This window comes from Cheilinus undulatus, linkage group 16 (assembly GCF_018320785.1).
Source record: "Cheilinus undulatus linkage group 16, ASM1832078v1, whole genome shotgun sequence".
Classification (NCBI taxonomy): Eukaryota; Metazoa; Chordata; class Actinopteri; order Labriformes; family Labridae; genus Cheilinus; species Cheilinus undulatus.
The window spans coordinates 39058045-39076089 of record NC_054880.1 but is presented as its reverse complement, the minus strand read 5'-3'; the positions used below and the strand labels follow the sequence as shown (position 1 = coordinate 39076089).

Sequence of the window (18045 nt, the reverse complement as noted above, 5' to 3'; positions counted from 1 at the left end):
TAATGACATATACTCGCATATCCTAAAGGCACAACAGAGACGAGTGACAGATTTGACGACAAAGGGGAACAAACCTTGAAGTCTTTTCTCTTGCGCTGCAAAACGGGTCTCTGAAGGAAGAGGATCTGCTTTGTCGACAAACTCCCGTCACTGCAGAGGGAAAGAAAAAACAGAAAAAAAAAGCAGCAGCACTTTTACTACTGTTAACTGTTATGTTATATTCTGAGGAGCTGGCACATCTCTCTGTATATCTAAATACAGCGTCTTTGTGCTTTCAAAAGTGACAGGTTACAAGACTACCGCACATCAGCCACAGTGTTTTTTTGATCGCGGCTCCCCGGCGGAGTTCAAAAGCAGTTTCATGTCGAGACGAGCATATGATCATGATTTGTCAGATCTCACACCATCTGTCCCGTGTATCTGAGCTACACTCTAGGCTCTAATCCCCTAAACAATACGACAGACAATGCAATTAGTCCTCGCTGATTTAAAAGTGTTACTCAAAGAGAGAAGAAAGAGCAGAAGAAAGATTTAGTAAGGCTGAAAATGATTAGTTCTTTATCTTTAAATTCAATGGTTATTTACTAGGATTAATCTCAGATTTTTTACTCTATAAAATCTCAGAAATTAGAGGAAATGCTGCTGAAAATTCTCTGTACCACAGGAGTGGATCCATCAGAGGCCAAGGCTGGCTTGGGCCACCACCAGAATCCTGAACTAGGATTGGCTATTTGGTTTGCATTAAAATCTGTTATTTTGAGGTGTTTTATCAGGCTATTGTCTTTTGTTAGTATGTTGAATGAGCAGTGGAAGTGTGTTCTGTGGAGTGGCAAATCATGCTTCTCTGTTCGATTGAGTCTGGGTTTGTTGGATGCTGGGAGAACGTTTCCTGCCTGACTGTGCCAACTGTGGAGTTTGGTAGAGGAGAGATAATGGTATGGGACTGTTTTTCAGGGTTTGGGCTAGGCCTCTTATCTCCAAGACATTTTGGACAATGCTATGATTCCAACTTTGTGGCAACAGTTTGAGGAAGGCCCTTTTTTATTCCAACATGACTGTACCCCAGTGCACAAAGCAAGGACTATAAAGGCATGGTTTGATGAGGTCAGTGTGGAAGAACTTGTCTGGCTCACACACAGCCCTGACTTCAACCCTATCATACCTATGAGCTGGAATGGAGATTGTGAGCCAGGCCTTCTTGTCCTTCATCAATGCCTGGCCTCATAAATGCTCTACAGAATGAATGGATACAAATTCCCTCTGAAACACTCCAAAATCTTGTGGAAAGCCTCCCAATGTAAAGTAATGCATGGAAAGGGAAACTTTTAGGGACCAGGGGGCATTACTGTCTCCCTCTTTAACTCTCTGTGTGTAACAGACATTAACGTTAACACATGCATCTTTATGAGACGCTAAAAAGACACAACAAAACATATTTGCCGACCAGTGAATTAAACGGTTAGTAAAGATAGAGGCTGTGATGAAGGTTTTCGTGTTTCTAACCTTTTGAGAGCGTAGCCACTGTGAATCAGAAAATAACATCTTTTAATCATTGCTCCGGCTCTCACTCCCATTTGATCACCCATCACTTCACTTTGTTTCTCTCTCTGCTCACAGTATCTTTGGATTGAAATATGCATAACAGGGCTGAAATTTTACGCAGGTTTGGCCAAAATTTAGGCTAAAGTAAGGCATAGATGTGGCAAGTAAGCTGCCTAAGGGCAACATCAGGCAGAAAGGATTGACACAACCCCAGTCGTGATCTGGATGTCTTGCATGCTACCAATAGAGGCATGAGAAAATAATCTATTGAAAAATAGTCCACACTTTTAGGGTGGAGTAAGGGGTAGATGTGGCGAGTAAGCACAGCCTGAGGCAGTGGTTTCCAACCTATTTTCCTTTGAACCATGCCTATTTGGATCCAAGAAAATTTGAATCCCACCAGGACTGACTCGCAAAAAAAAAAGTTGATACAGTGCTGTCAAAAAATGCATCAATCTTAACTCTCCTAATTGTTCAAACCAGAAACACCCTAAACACAAACGTTCTCACCCAAAGATCTTTATATGAAGTAGCCACAAGTGTTTTACCATGAATTTAGTGTGTATGTGCAAATCTTATCTTAACAGCCTCAGCGCAGAGTCCCTGAAATCTCTGGCAACTCCCTAAGGGGGTCTCGGAACACAGGGCGGAGGGTACCCTCTAGGTCAGGGGTGTCCAAACGTTTTCCACCGTGAGCCGCATACGAAAATATATAAGGATGGTGGGGCCACTTTCATATGCCTCGTCCTGAGGATTGTAAAGTTAGTAAAACCAATCTGATGATGGTTAAGATATGCTTAGTTATTGGGTATGCTTAAATGGCTAGTTAATGGCTGACAAGGCAAATAGCCAGTCATCTTTAGGATTTTAGGTAGGCCAGTCAGATTTCAGGGGGCCCTGGTTTGGCCTTGGTTACTACTGGTTCTGCCCCTAAAACACCATCAGTACTGGTACAAGCCTTCGTAATCCATCACAGGATTATAAATCAAAATATTGTTGTTATGTTGGTTGCCAATATGTCTTACATTAACAGTGTTGTCTTCATTTAGTCACAAAAAACTAAAATCAATAAAGTCTTCTTGTCAAAATGTTTGTTTACAGAAATAGCATGGTAACACTGCCTTGTGCTGAAACAAAGAAGTACGATACAGTCAAGCTTCATGTTCAAATGCGGGCCATATTTCGTTTCATGTTTAGATTTTGCTGAGGGCCAATCAAAAATGGGCTGAGGGCCACATTTGGCCCCCGGGCCATAGTTTGGACACCCCTGTTCTGGGTGGACAGGAGAGTTGGCACAGGTTCCTGGTCATGCTGTGGATTTCTCAAGGGCCCGCAGGTGGTCTCAGGGTATATTACCCAGGGGAAAAGGCCTGGACAAAAGAGATGCTGTCAAGCTTGACCTTGGCTGCAAAGCGCACTCCCACCACCTCACTTCAGCCCTGGATTTTGGCACATCAGGCCTTGTAATGAAACCTGAGCGCTCTACATGCCTAAAACTTATGCAGGACTGTAAATGTATGTTTTTCTTCAATGCTTCAGTACTGTCATCAATAAATATAATGGCTAGTGTATAATTTAAAACCCAAAGTATTTTAACAAAAAGTTTGTTAGAAGTTTTGACAATCTTAGTCTGTAGTATCAGAGGCATTGTAAAGGACCATCATTGGAAGCTGAGCCAAAAGGCAAAGCTTTTATTTTACCAGTCAATCTATGTTCCAACCTCCAACTATGGTCATGAGCTTTGGGCAACAATGGAAAGAATAAAATCAGGGTTTTTTTTCAGTTTCCTGTGATGAACGGCTATGCTCAGGGTGAGGAGTCCAGACTTTCAGAGGAGGACAGCTACTCACTGTCATCGTAAGGAGTCAGTTAAGGGGGTTTTTGGCATCTGATCTGGACGCCTCCTGGCTGCTTTGGAGGTCTTCCCGGCACATCCAAATGAGAGGAGACCTCGAGATAGACCCAAAACTCACTGAAGGGATTATATATCCCTCCTGACCTGGGACTGCCTCGGGATCCCCCAGGAGAACTGGAAAATGTCACTGGGGAGAGGGATGTCTGAGTCAATATGCTTCACCAACTGTTAACATAACTCAGCCCCACATGAGAGGAGGGAACTGGATGCACAGTGTGGATGGATGGAGATGAACCTCTGAGTCCTTAAAGACTCAGAAGGCGGTGAGGAATTTTTATCTGGGTATGAAAAATCTTAAATACTCTATATGAGCTACAAAAGTGAACCACACCATAAGGAAGACTGATTAAATTTAAATAGTTACTATGAATGCCTTAAACCACAACTGGGCTAAATGTCAGAGGAAAAACACTTCCAAAACAGCCTTTGATTTGTTTTTCTGTACGAAATGTTCATTGTGATTTGCCTGTGGACATTTAAAGGCTTACGCTGTGACAAATTCTGCCCCCTCCCCTCCTGTCTTCACATGTCCCCGCCCCTCCCATCCTGTTTCACTAGGTCTGAGTCTGTGAGAGAGGAAGAGAGAGCAACAGCAGAGTACCAATAAACATCTCAACAATAAGATACTTCAATCAACTTCAAGTGATGATATGCATCTCAAAGTTGATTTGGTTCCATGTCTTTTTAGGCCATAAGAAGTGTTTGTTGGGTTTGTAAAATCTGTTAGTTCTTTACTTATTCTCAATGACAGCAACATAACACAATGACTCTCCATTATCATGCCCAAAAACAAAGCATCCCCGACTAGGTGGGTCGGCCTCTCTTCCCCACGTTTGCCAGGCTTCATGGTTACAGACGGGGACGTTAACTCCAAAGAAAAGCATTTAAGAAACATCTCTAAAAAGATTGCATCCAAGGGTAGCAAGGGTAATAAATAATACACAAAGGAACAGCGCATCTTTCAGGTTGTTTTCACATCAGGCGTAACTGTTTTGTAACATCCCCAAGCATGATTAGACGCCCTCCCCTCTCTGCTCTGTTTTCACATTAGCACTACTGTTCTCTGCTCGGGCACCATTTTTGCGATAGTCCCGTACAGTGGGTACATGTAGTCAGTTTGCAGGAAGAAGAAGCAGTAACAATGATAACCACCCTTATCATCAACTAGATCAGTGGTTCTCAACTGGTCTAGCATCAGGACCCACCAGTCTGTCTTACGACAATCACAACCTAAGTTTTGCCAAATTTTTCAACAGCGCATGTTTAGATAAATGAATATGTTGCTGTTTAAAGCATGATTGGACCAAAACACGATAGGAAAAAGAAAAGGGACAAAATTGAAAAATTCTACACCCTCTTTCCCCATAATTAAGTGAAAATTGTTTGCCAATTCTCCAGAGATCTTGAGAAATTACTTCATTATCATGGGAAAAGTAGCTTTTTCATTGCAAGAAGAGGAGATTAGTCGAAATAACGATAAAACATTCAAATTTACCCAATTTCACAGTAAAACAGGGTAAAATAAAAGGTATCGATGCATGTCCGATAAAGACTTTAGAACTTTTGCCATTTTTTATACAGACACCTATTAACTGTATAAATGTATAAATGTATGGAGAAGATCAACACGGAGATCCACAGCATAACGAGATGATTGAAGCTTTATTGTCACCTCTGATGACAGCTGTTTATCTGCAATGTGTGATGATGATAAGCAATCAAGTGGCGTCCCGTTTCTTCACAAACGTTTTCACCCCTACCCCTTACCACTCTGTTTGAAGGGGCAAGGGGAAGAGGTAGACCAAGGCGAAGGGCTAAGGGGTAGAAATGGGATTGCCTCTTAGTCGCAACCCACTGAAAACTGTTCCGTGACCCACTTTTGGGTCCCAACCCACCAGCCGAGAACCAGTGAACCAGATGACATTAGTTTATGTTTCGTGCAATGGCGTCTAATCCTGTTATTATGGGTGATTTTATTATTTTTGAGATGCCTACAACGACCCTCACCCCAGAGCAGTGGTTTTCTTACTTTACTTGTCCAAGGCAAGCCAACAGACCCGTTTGAGTACGGGACAGATGGTTTGAGATCTGACAAAGAGCAAGCCAAAATCTAAAGGCACACCATGTTCATATGGATGAAAAAAACCTCTTTTACACAAAGAAAGAATATTTAGAGGTTACATTGTTCAGTGATTCCCAACCCTTTTCACTTGGAGCCCCCCTATCAGTATCTAAATCTGAGCCCTCCATGACCCACTGGGAAAAAAAGATGCCATACAGTCAAAATCAACACAAATTGTAATATTTCAGGAACAAACCTAGATAAAATACTGTAGGTCTACACATGTTATTTTTACCAAAAAATCTTTGTATTAACTACTTTATAAGTTTTTATGCATGAATTTACTTTATGTTTGCAAATCTAATCTTGACAACCTCAGAGTAGATAAAGCCTTGCCCCAAAATTAGGTCTACAAATAGTTTTTTCTTTCCTCAAACATGCCAGAATAAAGAGGGGTTCAACATTTAAAAGGCCTTAGTCTGCAAAACCTCATATTTAACCTCATATTTAAGTAACAATCACTGCAGTTATGCATGAAAATTTAAATTTTTCATGGTGATTTATCTTTATTAAGGAGGTATTCAGTCATTTTTGCAGCTCTAGGGATCTAGGGGTGTATTTGTGTACCTGTTGGTCTTGACAATAGGTGTTGGTAGAACACACATCAGCCTCCATCCATATGGAGCCAGAGACTGGAGCAAAGGGACGTAGTCTGCCTTCACAACAACACCCTGAACAGGAAGAAGAGAGCACAGAGGGTTCACCTATTTATGTTAATATATTGTCAAACTACAACACAGCTGAACAGTTTACAAAAAGAGGAGACCTAGACCGTATTATTTGTTGTATTATATAGAAAAAGTGAGCATTAATCCAACAATCAATGAGCACATGGGAACAGAAAAGCTCTTAAAGAACCAGATTGAACTGTAGACAGCTATCTGCCCCAGCCGGATGGTACAAAATGAGTCCATATGTGAATAAAATATGCTCTTCATCATTTCATTGCAGGTACAAATTCAAGCTCTGCCCCAACCATGCCACTTCTTCCCCTCCTCTCCTCCCTTATGTAATGTTTGACAGAAAAGAGCTTAAGCCGTCAGTCACACAGGATTTCTCACGCTGCACATCTCAGAGTATTAAAAACTCCAAAAAGACCCACATCAACGACGGTCCACTGCTCCACCACGATGGCGTCGTAGGAGGGGCCTGTGGTCTCCTCTGCAGAGCTCTGGAAGATGAACACGCTATCCACACATGAAAGGCCATTGTCTGCAGGAAAAGACGACAAATTAGAGACAGAGTCGGATCGACAGAGGAGGATGTGTGTGATTCAGACAAGAGTTACGAGCTCATCTCCGCACTGCAATCTCTCACTATTGATCCCCTGTTCCCTTTGGTTTAAGCCTTCTTATTCCACGGGTGACTGAACATAGTAAGCCGTGGACTTATGGCACGCAACTCCATGCATATCATCCTCTACCGAGCAGTGGAGAGGAGATCTACAGCTCCTGTGGAGAACAAGCAGGACTCAACTTGTGAATAATTTCCTTTAAAAACTGCAGATTTAATGCATGTTTACAAATATAAATCAATGTAAAATGTTTAAGCTGACAGAAGTTTGTACAGCCCATCAGTCTGAGGGATAGTTTTAGCTTCTTCCAGCTCTAGATTTGGGTTTAATGGCATGAAACTACTGTGAAAAATCCCACAAAATCCACTGTTTACTATCTGTTCACGACAATCAGACGATAAAGCATGCAGTAAGCTGCTGAACACTAGAGCAGTGAGATGATAAAGAGGCATATTAATCTCTTTGGTAGAAACCGTTTTGTCCATTTAACATTATATTCAGTTATCTGTCAGTCTTTTGTATGTACATCTTAATGTTTAAGACTCTGTTCAGCTTATTTCCATGCATTCATTGTCCACGGGCAGTTTGAGTAATTTCAAGGCCCAAAGCACTAGCTATGACTGCTGAAAGCAGTCATAGCTAGTGAGGAGAAACATGTCGAACCATTTGTTTTTTTTTTAAGATTCATTTTTGGGCATTTTTGTGCCTTTATTAGATAGAGGAGGACAGTGGATAGAGTTGGAAACAGGGTCAAGAGTGGGGGAGAGACATGCGGTAAAGGGCCTCAGGCCAGATTCGAAACCGGGCCGCCTGCGTACATGGGGAGCACCTTTAACCACTAGGCCACCTGCTCCCCAAAGCATTTCTTCCAACTAATAAAACCACATTAACGACATAACTACAGGACTTACACAAATGCAAATAAAATCTGAATAAAAACATGACTGAAATTCTCCACATCTAGTTCAGTTTAAGATGGATGGGACCGTTCATGGACAGCCTTTTACAGCTCTGCCCAATTGAGTTCAAGTCAGGGCCCTGGTTATGACATTCACAGAGTTGTCTCTAATCCACTCCTGTGTTGTCTTGGCTTTGTGCTCAGGGTCATTGTCATATTGGAAGGTGAACCTTCAGTCCACTCTGAGGTCCTGACTGCTTAGGAGCAGGTTTTCATTGAGGATATAGCTGTACTTTGCTTCATTCAGCTTTCCCTAAACCCGCACACTCTCCCAGTCCCTACTGCTGAAAACACCCCCACAGCATGATGCTGCCACCACCATGCTTCATTGTTAGGATGGTATTGGGCAGGTGATGAGCGGTGCCAGGTGTCCTCCAGGCATATAGTCAAGAATTGAAGCCAAACAGTTCAATCGGGTTTTCATCAGACCAGAGAAACTTGTTATTAACAGTCTGAGAGTTCTTTAGTTGCATTTTTGCAAACTCCAAGTGGGCTGTCATGTTTTACACTTAGGGGAGGCTTCCATCCAGCCACTCTCCCACTTTGTCCCATCTCTACACAGGATCTCTGAAGCTCAGTCAGAGTGATCATCAGGTTCTTGGTCACCTCTTTTCCTAAGGACCCTCTCCCCTGATTGCTCATTTTGGCCAGGTGACCAGCTCTTGGAAGAGTCCTGGTTGTGCCAGATTTCTTCAATGTGAGAACTACAGAGGCCATAGTGCTCTTGGGAACTTTGGGAATCCTGTCTCTGAGCTCTGCAGGCAGTCCCTTTGTCATGGTTTGTTTTTTGCTCTGATATGCATTATCAGCTGTGAGGCCTTCTTTAGAGAGGTGTGTGCCTTTCCAAATGATGTCCAATCAATTCAATCAAGGTTTATTTTTTATTTATTTGTGTCAAGGGACAATGCACATCAATAGACATGAACATGTAAATGTGCCAGATTGTAGCCATAGACTAGTTTCCATCTGTAGTCCCCGGCAGGTTGATGCTATGTACAACAAAGAGTCTGTTAAAAATCTACATAAAAATCAGACAACGAACAAAATCAGACAACATGGACAGCACAATAAAAAACAAAGACCCAAATTTAAGGATACCTAGCTTAGGACAGACCAGAAATAGGGTGACCATTGCAGTTAAAGTGCATAAGGCAGACGATAAAGTGCTTTAGTGCTAAAGTGCAAGTGTGCTGGTATATTGCACATGATCATGAGTGTGCTTAAAGAAGAAACTGCACATCGCCCTTGGCCTGGTTAGTTAAAGTGCTAACATTATTGCACATAGCCCTATTGCACATAGTTAGCATTAACAGATGTGTTTATGCATATATTATTGCACCAAAAAAAGCATAAGTGTATCTATGTCTGTAATATTGCACAAAATATGCATACATAGCTTTATGTAAGTATGTATGCATAGAGAAATGGTTAAACATGGTTACAATTCTGGTTTGTCCTGAGCCACGCTTTCAGATTACCCTTGAAACTTGCAAAGCTGGAGCATTCCCTGACTGAGAGTGGTTCAGAAACATCTCAGGAGAGATCCAGAGAAATGGGAGGAACCTGAGCTAAATCTAAAGATTAATTCAAAGCTGATCATAAAATCAATAAAAGGGTAAACCATCCAAGGGTGGGAATGGACACCTATTTTGCCTTTCACCCAGTTCCCTATTGGTAATTGTTTATTCTGACTGAATTGTTCTGACAGCCATAATCATTACAGGTATTTGAAATTCCCAAATTAAAAAGATGACCATATTATCTGCATATACCAGTTTAATCAGCAAAAAAGAAAATTAAAGAAATATTTTGCTGGGAGATGATTTGGCTCTTACGTTGCCTAAAAGAAACTTTAAACTGCTTTCAAAATAACACCATCAGTAAAAGTTAACGGTCATGACCACCACATTTACCGTTATCCTCTTTAAGGTGGAAGAACCCATCGATGAGGTGAGCCCCGCTAGTGAAATGCTGTGTCATGTGGTCAAGCCAATTTGTGTCCACCTCTGTGATCTGACCGGCTTCCTTTTGAACTCTCAGTGGCACCCTGAGGGAGTAAAACCTCAGAGATGTGTTCAGCTCTCCTGTGTGGTTGTACAAGGCGAAGAGCTGCATCCCTACAGACCAGAGGAAAGTCAGAGTAGTCACATTCAAAAAGAACTCTAAATGATGGCCGTCTAATAATAATACCTCCACAAACAGGAGACTACTTACTACCCTGAGCTGGTGTTGATGTTGGCTTCTCTTTCTCTGAGCTCTTCAGTCTGATATGGTTGTTGTTGTGTGTCGTCACTCTGCTTTGCCCATCTGAAAACGCAGAGCTGGACTTTCTCTCCTGGTTTGGATCCAGCTCTGGAGAGCTGAGCCAGCTGTCAGAGCTTGAACTCTGCCTTTCTCTCTGGGCGGATACTTTGACGTCTGGTAGGTGGCCTCTCTGCTGTCTGATCACGCCTGCACTATCTTGAGGGCTGGCACTCTGCTGGTTTTCTTCCTCTTCTTCTGGGTTTTGATGTGGACACCCTTGAAGTGCGTCTATGCTGGGCCTGCTGTGGTCTTGAGGTTGGCTTGTTGAGTCTTTGAGGCCGGTCTGGAATAGCTCGGTAGACACAGGCTCTAAACTCTGGGTGAGATTTAGAGGCTTTTCTGAACCTTCATTATCTGACTCAGGAGAATCAAAGAGATGGTCAGCTTCTGCATCATTATGATGTGGTTCTGTTGGATCTGTGGGGCTGGTGTTGGCACTGAAGGGGTGTCGATGTATGGGTGAAGGGCTTGAATGTAAAGAGGACAGCTCTTCTGGGTCCCAGTTCCCCAAGTAGCAGGGTCCTCCGCCTGGCTGCTGGAGGAAGCCCACAAACATCACCCCTTGTTCGGCTACATCCTGAATCTGCAGAGGAAGATATAAACACATCATGTTTATATCCAGAAGCAGCTGATGCATTGCTCTCAAGAAGATTATGTTAAGTCAAATAAATTTTTTTCAAATGCTTATATGTCACTTTACATCAAAATAAATGCTGTCTCTGGACACGCCTCCTTCATCCCTCAGCTCCCTCCTTCCCTCCTGCCTCATGGTGAATTACTAGAAACCTGATCCATCCTGAAATGTTTTGGTTGTCATTTATTTTTCTCTTTACACCACGGAAAATATTTTCCTTGATCTGGAAAGTTTGTTGGTTCTCCTTCAGCTGTACTCTTGTGATAACTATTCACCCCCTTGGATGTTCTACTCTTTAATTGATTTGATAAATCAATTATAGTCGATATAATGTGGCTTAAGACTAAAAAAACGACCAAAAAAACTATTTAATGTCAAAGTGACTGACCTAATTCAACAGAGGGCCAGCCAACTGGTGCTAGAAGTCTCTCAATTAGTGAAATGGGGATCACCTGAATGCAGTGAATGTGTCGCAAGTGATTTTAGCATAAAGATACCTGTGTCTGGAAGGTCCAGTCACTGGTTAATCAGTATTCCTGGCTACCATTACATCATGAAGACAAAAGAACACACCAAGCAACTCAGAGTAAAGGTTATTGAAAAGTATAAGTCAGGGGATGGATACAAAAAAATCCAAAGGCACTGAACATCTCCTGAAGTTTAGTTCAACCAATCATCAAGAAATGGAAAGAATATTGCACGTGTGTAAATCTGCCTAGATCAGGCCGTCCTCACAAACTGAGTGAGCGTGCAAGAAAGAGACTAGACTAACTGCGTTTTTTTCCCCAATATTGCAATTGGTATTTAATATGCCATTATTTTTAAACACAAGCAATAAATCTTTTTAAATTATAACCAGCACAATATTAGATATATAAACTAGGTATGAAAAAATTGAAAAAATATCTACATGTGATTTGGCTCAAATAAAAATTTGATAATTTGAATGATAATTTTTTCATGTTATTCTCATATGGATTAAGAAATTCATATACATGAGCAGCAAAATAAGGATTTTTGTAAACTATTCCAATAAAAAGACACTTGAATGTTTGCATAATGTGTAGAGCAGAAAATCTTTACTGCAAAAAAAAAAACCCCAAAAAAACCATTGTATCAAAGTGGCATTTTGACATGTTTCAGGTTAAGGAAATATTGCACTGTCTGTGATTTGAAAATTGCAGTAGATCATATTGCAATTTAATCTAATTTGCAATTACTTGCCCAGCCCTAGTGGACAACAAACACTGCATATCTCAACAAACACACATCTCCACTGTGAGCATGGTGGCAGCATCATGCTGTGGGGATGCTTCTTGGTAGTCAGCCCTGGAGAGCTTGTAAAAAACGAGGGTAAGATGAATGCAGAAAAATAGAGAAAAATCCTGGAGGACAATCTTATTTAGTCTGCAAGAGAACTACGGCTTAGGAGATTTATTTTCCAGTAAGAAAATTTTTTAATAAAATTATTCAGTGAAAGCTGCAAAGAAATGGTTGAAAGACAACAAGGTGAATGTTCTGGAGTGGCTGAGTCAAAGCCCAGACCTGATTTCAATAGAGAATTTTTTGGCTGGACTTGAAAAGGACTGTTCACGCCTGATCCCTGTGCAACCTGACAGAGCTTGAGCAGTTTTGCAAAGAATAGTGGAGTTAAATTGCAGCGTCCAGATGTGCAAGCCTGATTGAGACCTATCCACACAGCCTCAGTGCTGTGAGCCTAAGGTGCATATACTAAATACTGACTGGAAGGGGATGAATGTTTATGCAGTCTCTTATTTTACATCACATATTGTTCAATTGACAGTATTTTGTGAAATATGTTTTCACTTTGACTTTAAAGAGGTTTTTCGTACATTTTTGTCAAAAAAGCCAAACTACATGGACCATGATGTTGATTTATAGCATCAATAAAAGGGTACAACATCCAAGGGGGTGCATACTTTTTAAAGGCACTTTATAGGATCTCTGTAGTCCCAGTGTAGTCACATTCCATTGTGTTCTCCTCAAATGATGCTGATTGGTCAGGTCTGTTTTCAGACCTGGCACATTCATTTCAGATTGTAGCTTTGTAAGATGGGTCTGCCAATCTGCCTTGCAAGGTTATATTCTTTAATATTGTCTATTCAAATATTAATAAATTGGAAATAAAGAACGGGATGGCTTAGCCCTGCTAGCCTGTTTATAGCAGTCATCCCTCTTCAGATCAGTTTACACTGTTTAAGAATAAATACAAGTGGCAGAGACACATAAGGATCGCCATTCACAGCTACACAAATAAATTTGCACCTTTTTTTTTTTTAAACAAAGCCTCATTTACACACAAACAAAAGCTGACGTACCCCAAGTTGATACTGTGCAAAATAACAACCTACCTAATCATGTGCAAAGATCAAATATTCAAATGACAAAAGGAACTCATTATCTCAATGCCTCCAACGCCGTGTGTAATGTGTGTTTGCGTGTGTGCTTTTGTGTGTGTAGCTCCCTCCCGTAGAGCTCTGGTTGTTAATTGTCAGCTGATATTTGGGCTGACAGATTTAGACAGGCTCAACAGGAGAGAAATCAGATTGCAAACTACCACCGAACAATAATGAGACACATCTTCCCCTATTATACAGTACTTTTGACACTTCACTCACACACAAACACACACATCACAAATACAAACAGTCTCTCTATTACCACCCAACACGCTCACAAAAAGCCCACACTTACACAGTTTTATCTGATGGAAAGTCTGGAGACAGATTGAGAGTGGGTGGGCTGGAAAAATAGAAGTATAGAATTTCAAAACTACACACGGCTGTCAGTCTCTGCCCGATGCTGCTCCCCGGTTCTTATCTCCAAACTCTCTCTGGCAGTTTTTTCTTTTTTTTTGGATCTGATTGGTTATTCATGTCACGCTGCCGGAGCCTATCACATTATGCTCAGTGATGTGCATTTCCATCCAATCAGGTTTCCCTTTGTGCTCGATGGGTGTTCAGATGCAAATCAATTCAATGGAGCACATTTTCATTTCCCATTGTTGGACCGTTGGTGAATTCATAAACGGAGAGGCTAAAAGTGAGTTTTACAGCTGATAAAGGCCTGTGATGACACTGTGCTTGCTGGGTATTAAGGGGTTAAAATCCTACTATAGTTAACACCATTTTATTACATTCCACCTTATACATACTAGTAGCTCTTCTGCAGATACGAGCCAGTGAGCAGGGAGAAACCAGCAGTGAGAATCCACTATTGTTACAGTTCTTCCAATCAGGTGAATTTGATACATTTGAAATGGAAAACCTCGAATCAAATTTCCTCCTTTTGAATTCTGCATGCGAGGCGTTAGCATATGTTACAGACAGGCAATTATAGGCAGCTGTCTTTGGCCCTTTGAGCCCTGTAATGTTTCTGTCACCTTCACGGCAGCAACATGAAAGACAAACATGGAAATACAGCCGAATAAGTATGGAGAGGAAAAACAAGAGGAGGCATGGATTCAAGAGTTTAGCTTTAAGTCTGGTGTTATGCTTTCATGCGAGCACTAACTATAATACCAATGCTTAAAATGAGTTTAAAACAGGCGAAATCTAGGGTGAAGTTTACAATTCTGTTGTATAATTTTGATTCTTGTTCATGTCATAGTTACAAGAGGGACAGAAATGGAGATCGATGAGCATTTCTTTAAATCCAGTTAGTGGTTGGTAAAATCCATTGCTTTGTAGCACGGTCAGCAGTTTTATTACTTTGAGAGTTGGAAGTGTAGGGGCAGAGTTTGCAAAATACAGTTAAAGACACTGTAAAGTGAAATCCAAAATTTGTGTCCTAACGCTCTAGATATGTTGGAATATAGTTACTGTAAACATGTGAACACACTGAGATCTACATGTGACTGAATTTTGGATTGAGACTGTCAGAAAGTTTTTCACCACTTATCTAGCTTGGTTTAATTTGGGCGGGGCCAATATTTGGGCTCATGATGTCATGGGTCCACAGTGGGAATGACCCCGCCCCTCTAACACTACAATATAAAATCACAGAGCAGTTCATCTCAGTACAGTCTGTTGTTAGCTGATGTCACTGTCTTTATTGAAATTTAACAGTCAGTTAAATGCTGTTTTTTTGTTCATTTTGAGGAAAATTTGCCAAATCTATCAGCCACAGTGGACTATGGATCATCTGAAGCATCATAACAGAGATTTGAGCCAGAAAACAGACTTTGCCTCTTCTTCTGAGGTCAACAAAAGGTCAAGAGGCAGGATAATGGTGTGAGTGCTGTCCTCCATTCAGATTGTAACATTATTAAAATGAGGATTGTATTTCTCCTGAGTGGGCGATGCCTCATCTCATTCAACAGACACACCCACACCATCCTGCAGCAGATTTTACCGCCTCATTTCTCAAGATTTTGAAGCTTAATTTTATAAATTTGAGATGTTTTATTTGATGGAAATTTGACCTGGGGGTTCATAACACAGTGACCTTCCATACAACAAACCCAAATATGGATTTATTTACACTTTACAGTTGTAATTATGAGTAATTGTTCATTTATTTCCATATCTGTAACACTTAAATGTATCTGTAACCAGATTGTCAAACAAATTTCTTTATTTGACAAAGATAGCCAGAGTAAATACAAAATCCAGTTTTTAAATGATGATTTTATTTATTATGGCAAAAAGCCACCCAAATCCACCTGGCCCTATGTGGACAAGTCATTGCCCCCTTTGTTAAATCATGAATTAACTGTAATGAACAACAGTTTCAGTTTCATTAGCCACATCCACACCTGATTACTGCCAGACCTGCTAGATCCAGAAAAACCTAAAATAGAACCTGTCTGACAAAGTGAAGTAGGCTAAAAGATCCCAAAAGCCAACACATCATGGAGCCATCTAAAGAAAACCAAGAACACATGAGAAATAAAGTCATATCAGTCTGGACAGGGTCACAAAGCCATTTCTAAGGCTTTGGGACTCCAGCGAACCATGTTGAGAGCAATTATCCACAAATGGAGAAAACTATGAACAGTGGGGAACCTTCCCAGGAGTGGCCAGCCTATTAAAATGACTGATTTATAACATCAAAACAACAGTAAAACATCCAAGCAGGGTGAATACTTTCTAAAGGCACTGTATATTTGAGGTAAATGCTACACTGGCAGGAACCATTGCTATCAGCTTCCAGTTCAACTAAACCTCGCCTGTATCTCCCATCTTGTTCTCCTTTTATGATGCTAAGCAGTGCAATCGATGATCAGACCTGGCACAATCTTCTTCAGATTGGAGCTTTGCAAAATGGATTTGCCTGATGACAGACATGGAATCTGGCCAATCCATTTGCTTTGCAAAGTTACAACAAAGCCTCATTTGCCAGGGGGGCCAGAGATTTCAGGGGGGGCATGATGGCCTGTCTGCTCTGAGGTTGTTAAAATTAGGTTCACTCAAACTATCTAAAATCTAGATAAAACCCATACAAATGGTTCATACCAAGGTCTCTTGCTGTTAACACTTGTGGTTTGGGCTATTGTGTTTGGCTTTAAACGATGGAAACGATTCAAATTTACATGTATTTTTGACAGCAATATGTCATTTTTGTTTGTGTGGGTCCTGGGGGGGACGTGGCTCTCATTGGATACGTGAAGGGGGGGTTCAGTTGAAAAATGGTTGGCAACCACTGGTGTAGTCAATGTCCTGACTTAAGACTGGCATGACCTTAAACAGTCCATTCATCCTGGAAAACCCTCCAATGTGGCTGAATGAAAACTATTCTGCAAAGACAAGTGGACCAAAATTCCTCCAAAGACTCATTGCCAGTTATGGCCGCCAAGGATGGCACAACCAGCTATTAGTTAAGGGGGCAATTACATTTTCACATAAGGCCATGTATGTGGGGATGGCTTCTATTCCTTAATGAATGAAATTATCATTTAAAAACTGCATTTTGTATTTTCTCATGACATCATTGTCTAATATTATAATACTTTTTCAGAGTACTGTATGTGAACTCTTTTTAATACCCAAGTACCCAAAAGAAGCTGCTCATCAGCTTCATTGCCCCATATAAATATTTTACATGTCTGTAAACCAGGTGTAACTTACAGAAATAAAGAAAATATTTGCTCGCTACTGGTGCCATTTTACCACACAGTGATTCACTATGTCTATAAGGATCATCCTGACTATCAGTTGCTTGAGATAAAGACATTTTGTGGCTTTTGGGGGCTTTGACCTGGATTTTTTGGTCCAGTAGTCTTACTCTGGGACTTTTTTGGGTTATCAGAATCTCTTTTGATGTGTTTCTATTTACTTTTGACCTGTTGTTTGTATTCAAAATCACTGAAAGTACTGTTAGATGTACTCCTCATATCTGAACCACATCTACAGTATATTGACTACATCTCAAGGGCCCTTAGAGCATGAGGACCTGGGCAATCATCTACCTTTACCTGATGCTAAAACCACCCATGACTAGACTGTGTGAATACAATATATTTTTATGTGTTATGTTGAAAGAAGGCAAAAAACTCAATCTAAAGTGCTTACAGCAAACCCTGACCTCATGTGACCTTACAAACTGATGGGCATTCATGTTTTAAACCAGGAAGAAGAGGGAGTTCAAGTTATTGAATTGGTATTAGAGGAGAAAAGTCAATTCTCACAGCTCTCAAACTGGATTAAAGGGATAACTGTAGGCTGAAAATATTTCTCTCATATTGCATCCTTTTTAATTTCAGCTTTAAATGTACTTCAGGTAGATTTTCTGTCACATTCTTTCACTAGAAGGCTTCTCCTTGAAATAATTCAAGCAATGTTAAGCCCTCTACTCTGTGTAGGTGCATTATCATTAAAGCCAAAGTGTACAAAGATCCTGTTTGATCTGCACTGGAAATTACAGTCAAAAGAGACGCAATATGATGAAACAAGAATGTGAAGAGTCTTCAGCTTCAGGCATCTCAGTCTGCAGACAAATTCATTTAAAGTAAATCATATTAGGCCAAGGCAGCTTTGCTGGCATGACTGCGCTCCTCTTTAAACTCACCCTCTTGACGTAGCTCTGGATCACCTCTGGGTCAGCAGCCTGGTGACCGGCCACACACACGTCCGTCTCCAGACGATGTCTGCTCCACCTCAGCTGGCTTTTCTCTGAACTAGATGAGAGAAAGGAAAACATGTCAACAAATATTCAGCATCAATTATGTGTCATTCAGTGATAAGCCTGGATAAGTCTAGCCAACAGAATGAAACCTGCCTCTGCAGATTGAGGCAGACATTCTCATGTTCACGAG

General features: G+C 40.9%; 1 protein-coding gene across 1 annotated transcript in view; it reads right to left on the bottom strand.

The window, feature by feature from the left end:
* The window catches only part of rftn1a (raftlin, lipid raft linker 1a), a 57693-nt gene that overhangs the window by 3028 nt on the left and 36620 nt on the right, over positions 1-18045 (bottom strand). The window contains exons 4-9 of the mRNA XM_041809502.1: positions 17799-17907; positions 10046-10718; positions 9745-9948; positions 6682-6791; positions 6147-6250; positions 75-150 (exon numbers count right to left, since the gene is read on the bottom strand). Coding sequence (XP_041665436.1) covers positions 75-150; positions 6147-6250; positions 6682-6791; positions 9745-9948; positions 10046-10718; positions 17799-17907 — 1276 coding nt within the window. The remainder of the gene's footprint in view (positions 1-74; positions 151-6146; positions 6251-6681; positions 6792-9744; positions 9949-10045; positions 10719-17798; positions 17908-18045) is intronic.